A 16,809-nucleotide genomic window follows, 5' to 3' on the forward strand; every position below is an offset into this window, starting at 1 on the left:
AAGAGACAGCAACGACGGCAAACGCACGCCCCCCCCCCCCAGCAATTTAAAAATATTTTCGTTATTCAGTAAACGTGTTCACAAATATTAACTGATACCTCAGTAATATTTGGAAACCCACTGGTAAAACCCAACATCATGAATGTTGTTCTTCATCTCAATCTCGTCGGAATTTATTGAACACAAAGCTGGGTCTACCGAGTTAGTATATAAATGATTGTATAACTTACAAGTTTTCATTATGTTTAAATGAACCTGCAGCTAGGGAAAAGACAACTGAGAGATTTTTCGTAGCTTACCGTCTGTATAAAATTTATTCATTTTGGCCATTCTAAAATAGTAATGAATGTCAATATTATTCCACTTGTTCTTCTTTTAAATAAATAACAAATGTTTCCATATAGTTTACATAGACCAGTAATTCTAATTTTAAAACTAGTTGTTGAATAAAATGAATATCAACTTGGTGCAATGCACAAGATTTTCGAAGACTAAAAAGTAAATGTACGAAATCCTGCATCAGAATAAGTCAGGATTCAAAACCATAAATAAGTCTGTTCCAGAGATCCACACAAAATTATCCGCGAAAACTCAAACACAAGAGCATTTTTTTCGTCAAGGAAGATCAGTTGTACCCGGACATGGCAGCAGCAGAGAGCATCTGTAAGCGTCTTACATGCCCCCTGGCTTCGGCTGTGTGGTGTCGTATGCACGGATCACATCAGACTGCCTCATTACTCCGTGCTCCTCTTGAGAGAACGCGAAGCCATCTGCACACACACACAAATGTCATTATTCGAGGCCACCTCTATTATGATTAATTTTTTATTATGTAATTCATGATTAATGAAACGATCTACTGAGCTTTGTAGATAGCGTACACGAATTGATATGGACTACGGCGTACCGCTTGTGCAGAGTTGTGGTTTGAGGAATGTTCACTATTTTTCTGGTGGTGAGAGATCGGTCATGGAGGTGATGCGAGTGATGGTATCTCCAGCTTCCGTTTGAACGTTAATAAAAATTAATTTTGTAAGCCATTGTGAGTGTAATTTATGAAATATATTGTGATTTAAAATGCAGTGTTTTGTTGATAGAAAATAGTTTTGCAATGATGGAGGGCGAACGTTCATAAAATCATAAACGTTCTCAGGACAAGCTTTGTTAATCTCAAAGGTAATGTATTGTTTTAAGCCGATTTCAAATGTTCTTTGTTCCATCCGAATGTTTTCCCCGATACGGTATAGCTAAACACCGCATTTTATTTAAATATGGCGCATTTGCGATCCAAAAAATATTGATCGGTCAGCTTCTAAATGCTAAAATTTTTGGAACGTGTGTAAGTAACACAAAAATAATGTTTTGGGGGAGCCGAGACTTGATACTTCTGTGTGCAGCCTGTGAGCGATGTTACAGTATATCGTGACTTGGTTGGTCATCACACAGTGTGCGGGAGTGGAACACGGACTTTTGTTGCTGTCCATGGAATAAAATACGAGATATGCTTAGTGGACGTACAAGCATATAATATATAATTTATATATTTATATAAATTAAATAAATATATAAATTTAATATAATATAATTTATATAATTTTACAAGCATATCTGAACAAGTTTTGGCGAGCAAGCGGTTAATCCTAAAGGAATGTTTAGGAATGTAAAGGAAAGCGGTTAATCCTAAAGGAACTCCGTTGGAATGTTTAAAGCTTACAATGTCTTTCTGTCAAGAGGTATGTGAGGTGTTTTTTTATCGGAATTGGTCGCGGAATGGCACTAAAAGCTTTCCTGAAGTCAAGTGTAATCAGTGGTTTGGCACAGGAAGTGATGGTGGAGCGAATAATATTGAGTATTGATTCATCTAATACTGTTGTACCGCCATCGATACCGTGTAGCTAATGGTAAAGTCAATACTGCACGATGGTGCTATGTCAATATGTACGATAATGCTGCAGTCAATATAATATGTAATTATTTGCAATGTGAGAAATGATATTTAATTGCTGAAGCTTAAAATAAAATGTAAGTGACCATGTGAGTATTGGTGCGGTATATACTGAACAAGTATCGGTCGAGCGTATAGTGTGAATATAGTGCAGGCAATAGCGTGGATGTATTACAGCTATAAACACTGCATTTGTGCCGAGTGTTTACAGTGGACAAGTGGCATGTTCGCTGATGAATGTCTGACACCAGTGCACAGTGATGGTCCTTAACAGCAACAACGGTTGGACACTTCGGGTCAAATTTATAAACGGTAGACCAAGGCATGGCAGCGTCGGGTAAAAATGAAATAAAATGCATCAATTTACGCAATACATATATCGTATGCGTGTTTAGGATATGCTAGAGAAATAAAGCCACATAACGTGAACCACAGCAATAAACGTCCAATGCACATAACCACACAAAAGCACAACAAGCAATACAATTACAGTACATAAACCAGAGTACAAGATAACATATGAAGCAAAATCGAAGCAATAGACGGCGACTTCGGGTAGAAGAGGTCGCGAAATCAACAAAGATCAAAAGGGAGGAAGGCGGAAGAAAATTTCCAACTGAGCGACATGGCAGCCGACAAATATAACAAAAGCTAAAACAAAGACTAAGCTAAAAAAAATCTATTGCCCTCATTTCAATAAGCAAAATTTCGAAAATTATAACCAAAAAATACTTTAAAATATCTGTGACTTTTGATGCTCATGTACAAGAGAAAATAATACGGCACATTGATAAAAAACTAAAATCAAACTCAACGTTTATTTGATCATTAAGAGTATTTTAATGTTGAGATAATAAATTAAGAGGAGACATCACGCGATTTCTTTTTCCAAAATTTGCCAATGTATTTGAGACCCATTTCATTGCTTTGGCGTCTACTTCGTCCAAATTTTCTTCAGATTAAATGAAAATTCAAAAGCAATGTGCACGTGGAGTCGACGAATGGCGAGGGTAACGGGTGAGGGCAACGTCTTGCTAGTGCGTAAGCTGTCAGATAGCCACCGTCGATGTCACTTAAATCGCTGCGCTTTAATTGAAACGGTTGAATTTACACACCCAATTAAATCAATATAAACATTTATGTAGCTTTTAGTTTATTTTGAATTATTATATACATGAATTTTGACCTGCATTTTATCGCTTACTGCAAGAGGAGTGAAAGTAATGCAGTGACATTAATGGAGCGACTTATGCGCTAGTGACTTCAACAGTTTCTGTCCGGTACTTAGTTCCAGTTAGGCGTATGAGAAGACTCAATAAGTGGTATTAGGTATTCATAGGTAGGCCTCTCAACCGACGGCCAAGTAATAGGTTACTCAGATGCGTTATGTACAAAATGAACATATGTGATTAGCGTTTGTGACACCCAAGAGCGCCAGCGTTACCACCACGGCAGAGATGAACATCATCGAAGGTGTCGGGGTTTTGCCTCCCACGCTATGGAACGTTGACAGCCATCAGGCCGCATCCCATCATCGTTGCTAAATTTGTGTGGCGTCTCCTTTTTCTTCCCTACAGGGTTAACGACAAATATTTAGGGCCTCTAGTCTGGCCTTCATAGAACCGCCGGCCAGAAATCCAGAAATCATCGATAAAAATTAGATCAAGCCCAAGAAAACAAGAGCTACACTGCTAGACGATTTTCTTTAATCAATTGCGATTAATCAGCAAATCAGAAATAATAAAAGAAGATAATATTTTCAGAACATTTAATTTAAGCTTTGCGTGCTACCTTGCATACTTGAATTGCATGCCATACATAACGAATTTCAGAAAATGTGAAACCCGAGAAACTGAAACTGAAGAATAAGAAGATCAAGCACCCGGAGTTCGAGTCTTTCAAAATACAGCAATCGCAATGGACACGGTTCGTAAATTGTAAAACTATCGAAAAATTTATCAAAAAACTTACCACGAAAAAGTTTATTCTGTTCGTTTTTAACTGAAAGCTGGATGACAAGATGTGACTATGAACGATATTTAGCACATTCAATCACCAACAAAATGTCTCAAGCTTTGAAACATTTGTCGTCACTCAACAAGTTATAAGCGAAAATGGCGGTACTTGAAATCTGCGATTTTACGTTGTTCCAACCATATATCTGAACAAACTCGGTACACTTCCCTCGAAAAACGGTTTATAGATTCATACGGCATGTCAGAAGCTAGAGGTGAATTGTGTTAAGTACATAGATACAACATTCAAGAGATAAGACAGACATTCTCTTCCATGTAACGCACAAAACATTCAATCACAAAATAGTTCGCAACTTATATATTCTGACAATGCGATGTAATAAATAAATTATACGAAAAAAATAAGGACTAGTTCATTTAACATAGGACTAGAGTCAAATGTTAAGACAAGTTTTAATAAGGGAAAAAAGACCTGAAGGCACTTACCTGGCAACAGGAAATACAGCACGCAACATTTTTTAAGCAACTTTAGATTTAGCCTGGAAATATTACGACGATTTCTGAGCTAAGCTAGAAACTTTTAAAGCATTCCCAAGCATACCAACAAGCCGCAAAACAAAAAGAGATAAAAACGCGAAACTAGATAATTTTATCTCGATATTTGTTTAAATATTAAATTAGGCATAACATCATTACAATAAAACAACGAAGTATAATAAATACAATAAGTGGAGAAACTCGAAGACACAGCACATCTGGATTACATAAGCTTAAGATCAATGAAAGAACTCTACTCACGAGGCAATTCGATGTCGAGCGAAACTCTGGTGTTGGTTCTCCTGAAGACGTTCTTCAGCAGACGGGCGGTTTCAGTCAACCTGCGCACACGCAAACCGTTTCAGGGCCTATACTTTCAAAAAAAGTTAAGAGATCGTAAGTTCATCAGTCAATCATTGACGGCCTTTCAAGCAAAATCCACCAATCATAGACAAGAAAATAGAGCGTAAGTATACTTATATACGTTCACTTAGCGAGTTTTGAAAGTATGGCCCCAGGAGGCGATAACAAACGTGAAAATTGCTGCATAAATCAATTATAAGTTCAAGTTTAGATTTTACACTGCGATACTTTTCTTGATAAAAAAGTGGCCCAAGATAGTAATTTGATTGCATTTATTTCAAGCCAAAGTTTAAATAGGGTTAAATTTAATGGACGTGTGTATCTTCATTCAACAAGGAATGACTAGAAGCCAACAAAAATCGTCACAGACCCCACTAGAGAGCAATAAATGAAGTTATAAAAAAAACAATCAATTAGGTTATTTTTCGAAAATATGATGTTTGGAAGACTAACAACATGGACCTCACATAGTGAAAACATTGTAAAACAATCCGTATATCACATAATTTTGGAGGCATTAAAGCACTCAAAGTAAGACAAAATTATAGAAGATATAATAGGAAGTATATTCATGATGCATGCCAATATTATCACAATTTTATCTCGCTGAATCGCCATGTCTTGAGGAGACATCTTTAGAAGCGCGTGCTAGAAGGACTTCTAAATTATCCCTCGGCTTGAAGCTAAATCTAGAACACGCTATTTTTACAAAAATAAAGCCACGCGAAATAAATCTTATCTGTACACAAGAGAATAATTCTGTACACGCTTGTAGCCACTTAACCTGAGAAGTGTGTGCGAAAATTCGTGTCTCATTAGATATTTCAACGTTTAGAAATTTGCAACAAGCAGTTTAATTTTAATACCAGTTCTCAGTATACATGGTCAGCCGACATAAACGTATTGTATCACACTATAGATACAGTAAGAGACGTACAAGACAAGAGAAAAATTCCTATCATTTCAAACGCAGTGTATTAAGCATTGTAAAAAGATGAGTATTAAGAATGTGAGTGTAAAACCCAGTCACAATTATTAATCATATTTTGAATCATATATTTGTCCTGCAAATTTCAGGACAAATATATGATATAGGTCAAACTCTTTTATGACATAGAATGGATTTAATCTGATGATCATCATGCATGCATTTAATGCTAATGTGGAACGACTAGGCTGGATTATTCCATGATAATTGACATCGTCTGGGCGAAAGCCTTGATAAAAATGGAGACCTTGAAATTTGTCTGCAAATTGTGGAAAGATTGAGGCAGGCGGATGAGCTGCAAGTGTCGAGTAAATTTGAAGAGAAGAGAAGAAGTTAGGAAAAAGAAGGAGGCTGAGGAACCAAATTCGAAATCTGATCCATTCCTGAGCGAAGAATGAGAAAATAATCCGCGTTGGATTCAAATGGCTTGCATTAAAAAAAGAACATGTACTTATAGTGTCACACGAGTTCTGAAACGTCTCCATTAGGCACATTTTTCGTAGCATTGTGGTCAGGAACCGATGCAAATGCGTTCCTTGCATTGGTCGAATAAATTTGCTTCCTTATTTTGAACATTTTTCAATAGCCTGGGTACACAGTAGCATAAATTTTCTATATAATTTACCGGCATCTTATGGACTCTTACACGTACAGTGGAATAAACAAAGACAACAAACTGGAACGAAAAGCTTCAACGTTTTAACTGATGTATCGCAGGTCACACGACGATACAAACTATCACAAACATTGTACACGTGGTGCTACACACATGGTGTTCATGGTCAACTTGTCGTAGAGATCTTGACTGCATAAATTGTTTACGATTTTCACCAAAAACAAACATCAGAGAAAAATGTATAAAAGGAATACATTTTGAAAATATTTTTACAAACACACGGTGGCAATGAACAAGAAAAGTGCCTAGAAACAAACATGAAGCCTAACTAGGTATGTGCAAGCGCAAAGCAACGAACTAATATAACTTACAGCAATACGCTTCATTTTAATTTCGATCACTAGGGTGCATCACATCCCAAACTAAAGCATTCAAATATTATATACATCCCAAAGCTTTCAAATATAATATATAATAAGTTTCCCAACATCACGAGTTGGTTTAAGCGACATGTTTTTTCGACACCATAACACAACTGCCAGGAAGGATATACCAACAAAGGTTCAAGAGTCATTGTGGTGCATTCATTTCATGATGATAAAGCCGCCTATATACCAAGCAGGCAATCCGATAAGAAAAATGAGATAATACCGATATATGAGAATGTAGGTATACTCAGTGGAATATACAATCAATTAATGAGAGACAATAGGCAGCTTATGTTTCTTTGGGTTTCTCACCCCCAGTCATTTGATCACAATAATTACATTGACAAAGCCAAATTCAAGGCCAACATTGATTTTACAATGAAAGAGCATAGAACATGCATGCAAACAAATATCACCCAAAGTTACATGCACGACATGCGTACGTTTGCACCATGCACTATCAGAAATCATTCCTTCTAGAATATTATAACTTTCATGCATTTCATAGTTACTGGATTTATAGGAGAAATCAAAATATTATTTAAATATTAAGATGGATTTTAACTAAAAAAACTAACTTGAATTCTGTCATGTTTTCAAGTATAAAACAAGACTGGGTTTTATTATTCTAAATCATTAAAAGTGAAAAAAGTTCCGGAATCATGAAACTAACAGCTAATTTAAATAGACTTAAACCTTTACAGCACAAATTTCGAATGAATAAAAGCTAGAACTTATTACGGGAGAATGGATCGCAACATTTCATTTTCAAAAGATTATTGAAAAAATAGATGGAATGATGATACGGCTGAACCAAAATGGGCAGTTGAGAATAGGCGGAACGATGTTAAAAAATCATGAGTTAATGAGCGGCGGCATAATTTGCCGATATTTCTTAAGAATTAAGCGAGCAGGTTAGACACTAGCACAAGCGTAAGCTAGGCTGCGTACAGTAGATTGTCAATGATTAGTGGCATAATTTACCGATATTTCTTAAGAATTAAGCGAGCAGGTTAGACACAAGCACAAGCGTAAGCTAGGCTGCGTACAGTGGATAAGGAAGGAACTCACCTCAGCACACGCAGGAGAAGGAAGGACGGGGGTAACGGGCACTGGGCACAGAACACACGAGTTCTTCCATAACCGAGCATAATTCAATAGCCAGGGGCCAAAGAAGCCGCATCTCTTCAAGCATCAAATGTAAATTAGCTACAGCAACAGGATTACTAATAACGTAAGGAAGATTCTGAGCTACAGTTCCAAGTACAAAGTAAAAAGTCATTCGAATGAATAAACAGACAACGATATTGACGCTTGAATCTTGATTCAATCAAAAGTGGAATTAGAATGATACAGACCCAGGAGGATAATGAGGCTACTCATGCACTATATACTGGGATACCAACACAACACACTTGCAGTTGATAACAATGACGTTATTTGCTTAAAATCATTCATACTCTTAGGTTGGCGCCAGACACAGCAGTGCAGTGCAAGACTCATGGACATTCAGTGAGGCTTAGCGTTAAAACAACAATCGCTTCAATTACATCGAGCTGATAACTTTGAATACCAGGGATCAAGTTTCGATAGTCATCAGAAACTGGAAAGCAAGCAAGGAATTCAAAATACTTGAGTAGGATCAACCTGGGTTATTCAACAAGCTTCTCAGTACTCCTACCAAAAAACGTTTTTATTAAAGCATTAAAATATCAAGTGAACACGTGGTGTTACTCAGGAGGGTTTCCAAAAGAATGGTTGGTAAAACATCAAACTTTATTAATATTTTTAGCACGCAGTGTTATTTAAATACAAGCATCAATATACTTGTCAGTCATCAAACATACTCCGAAGCTTAATACTTTCGACATAATCATGCTAACACAAAACTTATGTGGTACGACCAGAACCTGATACTGGGAAGGTCGATGAAAATAACGCAAGCATGGAATTAGTCAATAAATGAAAGCTACACTAATTGCATTTGAACATTCGTAAAACATCGAGTGCAAGTCTTATGAAAATATTATTGAATCGAATTTTGTCCGGGATGCGAGTAGTAGAACGCAAAAATGTACCGACAGATTAAACTAAAAATTCGCATTTTGTACTCTAAACAATAACATAACGAAATAAATTTCAGTCATTATGAAAGAAAACCTCTATAATAACGCTACATTAACTGAAATTTGTGAATGATATAGATTTATAGATTTACGATTGATCCTTAAGTGAAAAAAAAAACAATAAAATAAGAATGCAACGGGAGACACAGCCAGCAAAATACTCCAAGACATATGCTCTACAACGTATATTCCGTTAAAATGAACACTAATATTTCCAGTACCAGGATACAAACTTCATGCCATAACAAAAGAAGAGCTCCGGTTCATAATAATATCTTCTTTCTTGAAGTGATACATTCCCATTGAATCTTATACATATAAAAAATAAATCTCATACACATAAATGTCCGTTTTTTCTTCTTTGGCATTAAAAGAAATTAATAACGCTATAACAGCGAGGCCATAGGCGTGAATAAGGGCAAACAGTAAAACAGAACAAAAAAGAAATTTTTTGAATTTTCGAAGCTAGAAGCAAGGAGATTTAGAAAATGTTCTAAATATTTTTCCAGTTAACATTCTTTCCTTAACCTCGATATCGGCCGGCATGTGATGAAAATTTAATCTACAAAAACCTTAAACATGGAATGGTTAAGCCTGTTAGCATTTCAACGGTCATCTACACCGAGCTTGCACGCTGTATAATACATATGAAATATTTGATATGGTCAGAACACCGGTTTTCTATAAGATTTACTTTAAACTCTACCCTAAGACAATCTAGGCACTTGCTTCGAAGGCTACAAGTCTCTAAGAATTACTAAGGCCAGTCTGCATTCGTTAATGATAACCTACAGCTAGCTTTGGCTTTTCAATGGATGGTGATCCACGATGGTCTTAACTAAAATTTAAACAACCAAAAAAGTGATGAATAATTATCGTATTTCTTACGGTCTGTACAGGTAATTACACCAACTCCTAACACGCTTATCATAAGAAGATTTTAGAGATGCATAGAACGAACCCATATAAACATTCAGGATATAACTTTCCAAGATACTTGAACAAGTCTGACAGCGCGATGAAGAAATAAACATGTTGAATGTACATGTCATGGCAATAGAGTCGAGTATACTTTCGCATTAGACAATTAATGGCAGAAAAAAAATCAAGGGATATGTTGAATGATGATGAAACAGAAACGCGTGTCTCGACGCTTCCAAGTCCGAATTTAATAGACTTGTGCATAAAACTGAAGTACCGTTTGCTCGGCAAGTTCTTGACACTTTTATAACGAAATAAACCAATAGCAGGGAGAGTACAAAGTTTCATCAGCGCTTTCTACAACTTGGTAACGAAGATAAGTGTGAATCAAAAACAAAATAAACGCATATGCTCATAATGTAAACAACTCGGCACTTAAATTCCTAGTTACTACCTTAAAAATCAGTAACCAACTCTTGCACAAACGCTAATAATGCCTCAAGAAGCAATAGCTTATCTAATAATTTTAGTAAACAATTTAAACAAAATTACATCAAGACACACTGTTGGAAGTGAGTCAAAAGGCAGTGAGTCTCCAACACTTGAGGCACGAACTGCGCAATGCAGTGCGATCATGTAGTAAAAGTCTGCCATCTACACGTCATATGCGTCATTTAACATAAATGATATCATTATTGGTAACTGCGTGGAGCTAAAAAAACATCAATTCCACACCGAACACTGGCATAAGATGAAGGGAAATGACCGAAGACTCTAGTAGATGCACTGCAATGCGAGTACACTTCGTCTATACATCAAGAGATCAGTGTGCCATGTACAGCGCTGTTATTCACAGATCATTTCGTCTATACGTTAATACAGAACTTATCCGTAAATATTATCTAATAGAACTAGCAGCCGCTTAGTAGAAATAGCGTTTTATACGTAAACAGTGCACATAACATGACATATTTACTAGCCAATTAGCAGGAGTGTGTTTTCGAACGGCGAGAAATAGAGTAGATATGAAATTAATGAACAAACTGAAGCTTATGAACTGATACCGACAATATCTTACAAGATAGTAGTGTTTTCTCGAATATTCTTTCTCGGAGAGATTCACACAGACAATACGTAGGTGAATACAGAAAAAATAAAGCAATCTCTAATATTATACAGGGCTACAAGGTAAATTAGTATGAGGATAACTTTGGGTAGTTTTCAATGAGAAGTTTCTTTGTGCTCATAATAGAACAATAAGAAGACTAATATCGGAGAGTTAATTCGGAGAAAGTATTTGAGATAGTAATTTTTTAAGCTTTTATAATTGAAATAATCTGAAAAAATTAATTGATAAGGGGGCATCATATCAGCCTCTTTCATTTGTACGGCGCGAGGCAAGGTTTGTAACCGGCACATTAATAAGCCTTTGCCTTTTCCACCGCATCACAAGTACATAACAACTTTAAGAAACTATAACAATAGCGAAAAATAGAGTAAATTATACCTGAAAGTGCGTTCGCATCACACTAAATAATACTAAACAGCGTAACTTGTTTTGATCAACGAGGTTCGAACTGATATAAAGTATATTGCACAGTACTGATAAGAGTGAATGTACAGTACCTATAGTTAAAGTACATATAGTACAGTTTTAATGGAGATTAGAAACAATATACGTTACCATTGAGCTCACAGAACGCTAACAAGAAAGCGATATATTCAATGGAGCTCAGCTACAGTAGACGAATACATGGAGAGAACCTAAGGACCATAAGAATACTCAAGCTATGAAGAAACAATCCTAGGAGATTAAATACGGAAAGAAATGATCAGATTTAACGTGGAACTCTTAAGGTCGGGTTTATACCATAAATAGGGAATTCTTATTGTTGTTGGGACCTAACCTAAGAACCTAAGGACCATAAGAATACTAAAGCTATGAAGAAACAATCCTAGGAGATTAAATACGGAAAGAAATGATCAGATTTAACGTGGAACTCTTACGGTCGGGTTTACACCATATACAGTATACACTGTAGGACACGTGCCAGGCATATGCAAGTCACGGTCCAGTACAACATTCTTCATTGCACTCACATATTCATATCATGGGCACAACACGTGTTTTACACGGCTGGTGTGAATACTTCTATGGAAATGCAGTTAATAATACTGGACTGGACCGTGACTGGCATAGGCCTGGTTAGTGCCAGGCAGTATGGTGTGAACCCGGACTAAAACAGTTATAAAAAGTGTACTTTTTGTGATGCGTTATAGGAATGTTCAGTGGTCAGTGAGGGAAATTAAATGATACTTGATGTCCAGCATATGATCACATCGAAGTGCTTCATTCATTTATATTAATATCCTTGGCATTTGAATGCATTATTTTCGTACATAAGATATGAACAACGTTTCAAAATTTGTCGTTTCATGATCCTTTCAGTTTCTCCGTAACTTAACCTAAAAACGAAACTGTTGTCAATAACACGAAATCGTACTAATATCAAAGATAATTTTGTATCTGCAAATCTACGCTTTGACATCCGAAGGTAAAAACGCAAATAACAGGTAATCGACATAAGCTATTGTAAAAACGATCAATAAAAATAAATGAGGAACATGGAATCAAGCTCCAACGTCGTCTCTAGCAAATGAAGTAAATATTCAGTCTAAATGCTGCAAGAAATATTACTAAAACTAAAATTTTAGTGTGGATCTGGAATATTTTTTGTGGACCTAACCACAATTCTTGGCATCAAGTGCTTGCTCTCGAAAGTTCTTCTTATTAGAATGTATAGATTTTCTCGGCTTATACCCACCCTAACATAGGAATAAAAGTCTTCAAGTCTTTTATGAACACTACGATATTAACGTAGAAATTTTCTAAAATTTAGCCCATCACTCTTACAAATTAAACGATTCCTAAGCTTTCCACTGATTAAACCAAGTAAAATGCACGTTAACGAACACGAATGGCTCTCGATCATACAACGATAAATCTAATGACTGCGTCCAAGTTCGCGTTTTTTCGGCAATGATCGTTGAAATAAAATAAAATTAACTGCCGGAATAAAGAAATCAAAGCGGCAGTAACCGATGGCGGTGAAGGAGCAAAACAACGAAGAAATATGAGGCAGTTTCTTCATAGCGGATGTGGGAAAGGAGCAGCCGGAGTCTACAGAATCGAAGATTCTGAGAAGAAGAGTGCCAATGTAATCTGCCAGAGAGCCATTGGATTCTGCCAGAGAGCCAATGTAATCTGCCAGAGAGCCAATGGAATCTGCCAGAGAGCCATTGGATTCTGCCAGAGAGCCAATAAACTCCGCCAGAGAGCCAGAGATTCTGCCGAGCGCTTACCTGTTTCGAGTGTCAAGCATCCTGCCCAGATCCTTGTTGGAGATCTCGCTCTCGCGCACTTCTTCGGTCAGACTCTTGCGCACACTGTTGATGAAACTGCAACAACAACAGCGTTGTCAAGGAATTATCACAACCTTGGCGCCCTCCCCATTGCTACTTTATACTAGGCAGGGTGAGAACACCGAAAAAAACAAGCGACAACGATGAATAACTATGGATTCACGATGGACAATTATGACGCATTTTCGTAGGTTTGAAGCGCTTAATTGAATTTAACTGGCCTTGACATGACTACGACCATTTCACTAGCACCTTCTTAGTGGATATTTCCGAGCGAATCCTTACAAGACAACTAACATTGCAACTATAATAGCATACTGCTAAATTGATAGTCAGCTCATTGAGGAGATAGTCAGCTGATAGGAGGTAATTTAAATTGAATTGATATCGATTAGGTAACTAGGTTCAAAAATAAATGCGAAAAATGAATTACCTTTACAAAGCATGAAATAATCAGGTAACATAAGAATAATCTCCTTCCACAAGGGTAAAGCAAGCATGGAGGGGAATATACCAGGGCTCACACTATCAATAATAGTTACGAGTTAATAACTCCATCGGTCAATCACTGACGATTTTTTGAGATCAATCCACCAATTGCAGACGAGTATTCGGCCGCTAAGAGTACTTAGGCCGTTACTTGTACTTAGGCCGCTACATATACTTGAGCCGCTCCGTATACTTGTGCAAGTTTTGATGGTATAGTCCAAGATCAATACAATTTTTCGAACATATAAGCAGCAATGAATTGTTAGGCCGCTACATGTACTAAAGCCACTACGTATACTTAAGCGAGTTTTGATGGTATGATCCAAGATCAATACGATTTTTCGAACAGATCAGCAATAATTAAATTCGTCCACTCCACAGGACGCTCGCAATACTCACGTTTTGGCAGAGAAATCTATGAGAAGAGCAGTGAGAGGGATGAGAAGCAGCCCGAACCAGAACAGCGGCGAGATAAAAACCTGCAACAGGGAACCAGGTCATCATATTATGCGAGAACATTCACTATTCGCAACGTTAAAAAGTCTTGAAAACGATCTTAAGAGTTTAAAAGACCTGTGACTATATCAACTTTGAAGTGAATAAATCAAATTTGTAGTGAATAAATTAAATTAAGAAATGAGATTGAAAAATACTCATCTTTTCTTATACACATCTAGATAAAATTGCTGCTATTTTTTAACAGAAAAACAAAATGAATCACTTCATCTATACATCGAGGCAAGATTACAGTATCCCAGAGTGAGTACGTTTATCTCGTACTTGTATGTATATGCCAGTCATATTGGAGGCGAGCGGCAGCACAGGCCAGAAGTTCGAGTAAATAAAGAGGAAGAGAAACCATGAGACGATCGAGCCCCAGATAGCCAAGTGCGTCGGCCACGTCCAGGCGCTGCTCTCCAGTCCAGCCTGCTCGTAATTATTACGTTAAATAGTCTTGAAAACGATCTTAAGAGTTTAAAATAACTGTGACTGAACAGTTCAGACTATATCAACAGTTCAGACTGAACAGACTATATCAACTTTGCAGTAAATAAATCAAATTTGTAGTGAATAAATCAAATTAGGATGTGATTCAGAAACAGACATCTTTTCTTACACACATCCAGGTAAAATTGCTGCTATTTTTTACAGAAAACAAAAGAAATCACTTTATCTATACACCTAGACAAAAGTATCGTGTCCCAGACACATGCTGAGTGAGTACGTTTGTCTCATACTTGTATGTATATTCCAGTCATATTGGAGGCGAGCGGCAGCACAGGCCAGAAGTTCGAGTAAATGAAGAGGAAGAGAAACCATGAGACAATCGAGCCTTCATCTATATATCTAGGTAAGATTATATTATCCAAGACACATGGTGAGTGAGTACGTTGTCTCGTACTTGTATGTATATGCCAGTCATATTGGAGGCGAGCGGCAACACAGGCCAAAAGTTCGAGTAAATGAAGAGGAAGAGAAACCAGGAGATGATCGAGCCCCAGATAGCCAAGTGCGTCGGCCACGTCCACGCACTGCTCTCCAGTCCAGCCTGCTCGTAATTATACATCAATAATATAACTATTCTATAATTACAGATATTACTTGATTAATAGTGAATATAATGGTCAGCACTTATCGTTAAAATTTTCTACAATACTAATCCAACAGGCATTATTTAGCACTTGTATAATCGTTATAAATCTATATATTCCAGTTAAAGCCAGTAAGACGCATATTGATATCTTATGTTGTAGATATTATTTTTGTCTTTGATAGTTTTTCAACAGCTTACCTCGTATTAGTAGACCATGTTGCCCGCCATGAGGTGGCTTACCTTGAGACACACGGTCACCACAATATAAGAGTAGACCATGTTGCCGGCCATGAGGTGGCTTACCTTGAGACACACGGTCACCACAACATAAGAGTAGACCATGTTGCCGGCCATGAGGTAGCCCCCGGTCTTGCCGTTGCCCCAGGCCACGTCTTGCGTCATCGCGAATACCGGCAGGGCGAACACGATGGCTGAGTGAGCAAGCGCCAGGAACACCCACCACAGGAATACCTGACAAACAAATTCGTTTTTGTTGCTCATTTCACTCTTCAGTGTGATGAAATTCATCATATTTACGGTCATGAAGAAACCCTGCAAATTATTTTCAAAAATATAAAATACTTTATATTTATTTATTTATTATTCTGAATAGATTTGAGTAGATCGAGTCAGAACTCAGACTTTGGCAAAAAATCATAGTACATTTAGATTTATAATATTTCCTATCTCGAATTGCGATCATATTGCTCACGAAATATAGGTTTAGACATTAGTTAAGAGAGGGAAACACGATATTATCGACTCAGAATAAGGGAAATAAATGTTATACCTTCATATTGTACTGAGAGCCGTTTTGGCTCTCCTTATAGAGAGCAGGATACTCCATGCGAGTTTTGGCGCTACAGCTTCTGTCAAATATGCCGATCGCCACAGGGGGAGCTGCAGTGAATAACTGAAAGAAAAATAATAAATGCTTAAGGGTTGTTATAACAACGTAAGAAAACTACTCTCTTATGAAAGTGACGCTAGATGATGAGAAACATTTTTTTCAACTTTAACAAGTTGAAACATAAATAAAACAAGTTTAACATAAATTAATAACACAAGATCTGCAAAATTTAGTGCCTACGGCGCACAAAATTTAAAATATACTGTGCATCAAAAGGGTTGAAGCCATATTCGTTCAGGAGGAAGTTTTGAGTAAACGCTCTGCAGATACGAAGAGTTGGTTATAACTAATAAATCTTCACAATTGATTATTATTTTATTAAAAAAAATTCAGAAACTGAAGAATGTCAAATTCTTCACTCAAAATAGAGAAATTAAATTTAAGTTGATAGCAACAGTACTCATCAGGGGCCATACTTTCAAAACTCACTAAGTGAACGTAAGTACCTACGCTCTATTTTCTTGTCTGTGATTGGTGAATTTTGCTTGAAAGG

The 16,809-nt window shown here is 36.9% G+C and overlaps 1 protein-coding gene across 1 annotated transcript in view; it reads right to left on the minus strand.

The window, feature by feature from the left end:
• Window positions 1-712: 712 nt before the first annotated feature.
• LOC108678313 (phospholipid-transporting ATPase IB) overlaps window positions 713-16,809 on the minus strand; it is a 42,041-nt gene continuing 25,944 nt past the window's right edge. Inside the window, exons 14-21 of the mRNA XM_018166693.1 lie at window positions 16,197-16,319; window positions 15,710-15,877; window positions 14,593-14,739; window positions 14,212-14,291; window positions 13,264-13,359; window positions 4,720-4,799; window positions 3,390-3,516; window positions 713-770 (exon numbers count right to left, since the gene is read on the minus strand). Of these exons, the coding sequence (XP_018022182.1) occupies window positions 3,410-3,516; window positions 4,720-4,799; window positions 13,264-13,359; window positions 14,212-14,291; window positions 14,593-14,739; window positions 15,710-15,877; window positions 16,197-16,319 (801 nt within the window). The 3' untranslated portion in view covers window positions 713-770; window positions 3,390-3,409. The remainder of the gene's footprint in view (window positions 771-3,389; window positions 3,517-4,719; window positions 4,800-13,263; window positions 13,360-14,211; window positions 14,292-14,592; window positions 14,740-15,709; window positions 15,878-16,196; window positions 16,320-16,809) is intronic.

The sequence above is a fragment of the Hyalella azteca genome, unplaced genomic scaffold (assembly GCF_000764305.2).
Source record: "Hyalella azteca isolate HAZT.00-mixed unplaced genomic scaffold, Hazt_2.0.2 contig3273, whole genome shotgun sequence".
Classification (NCBI taxonomy): domain Eukaryota; kingdom Metazoa; phylum Arthropoda; class Malacostraca; order Amphipoda; family Hyalellidae; genus Hyalella; species Hyalella azteca.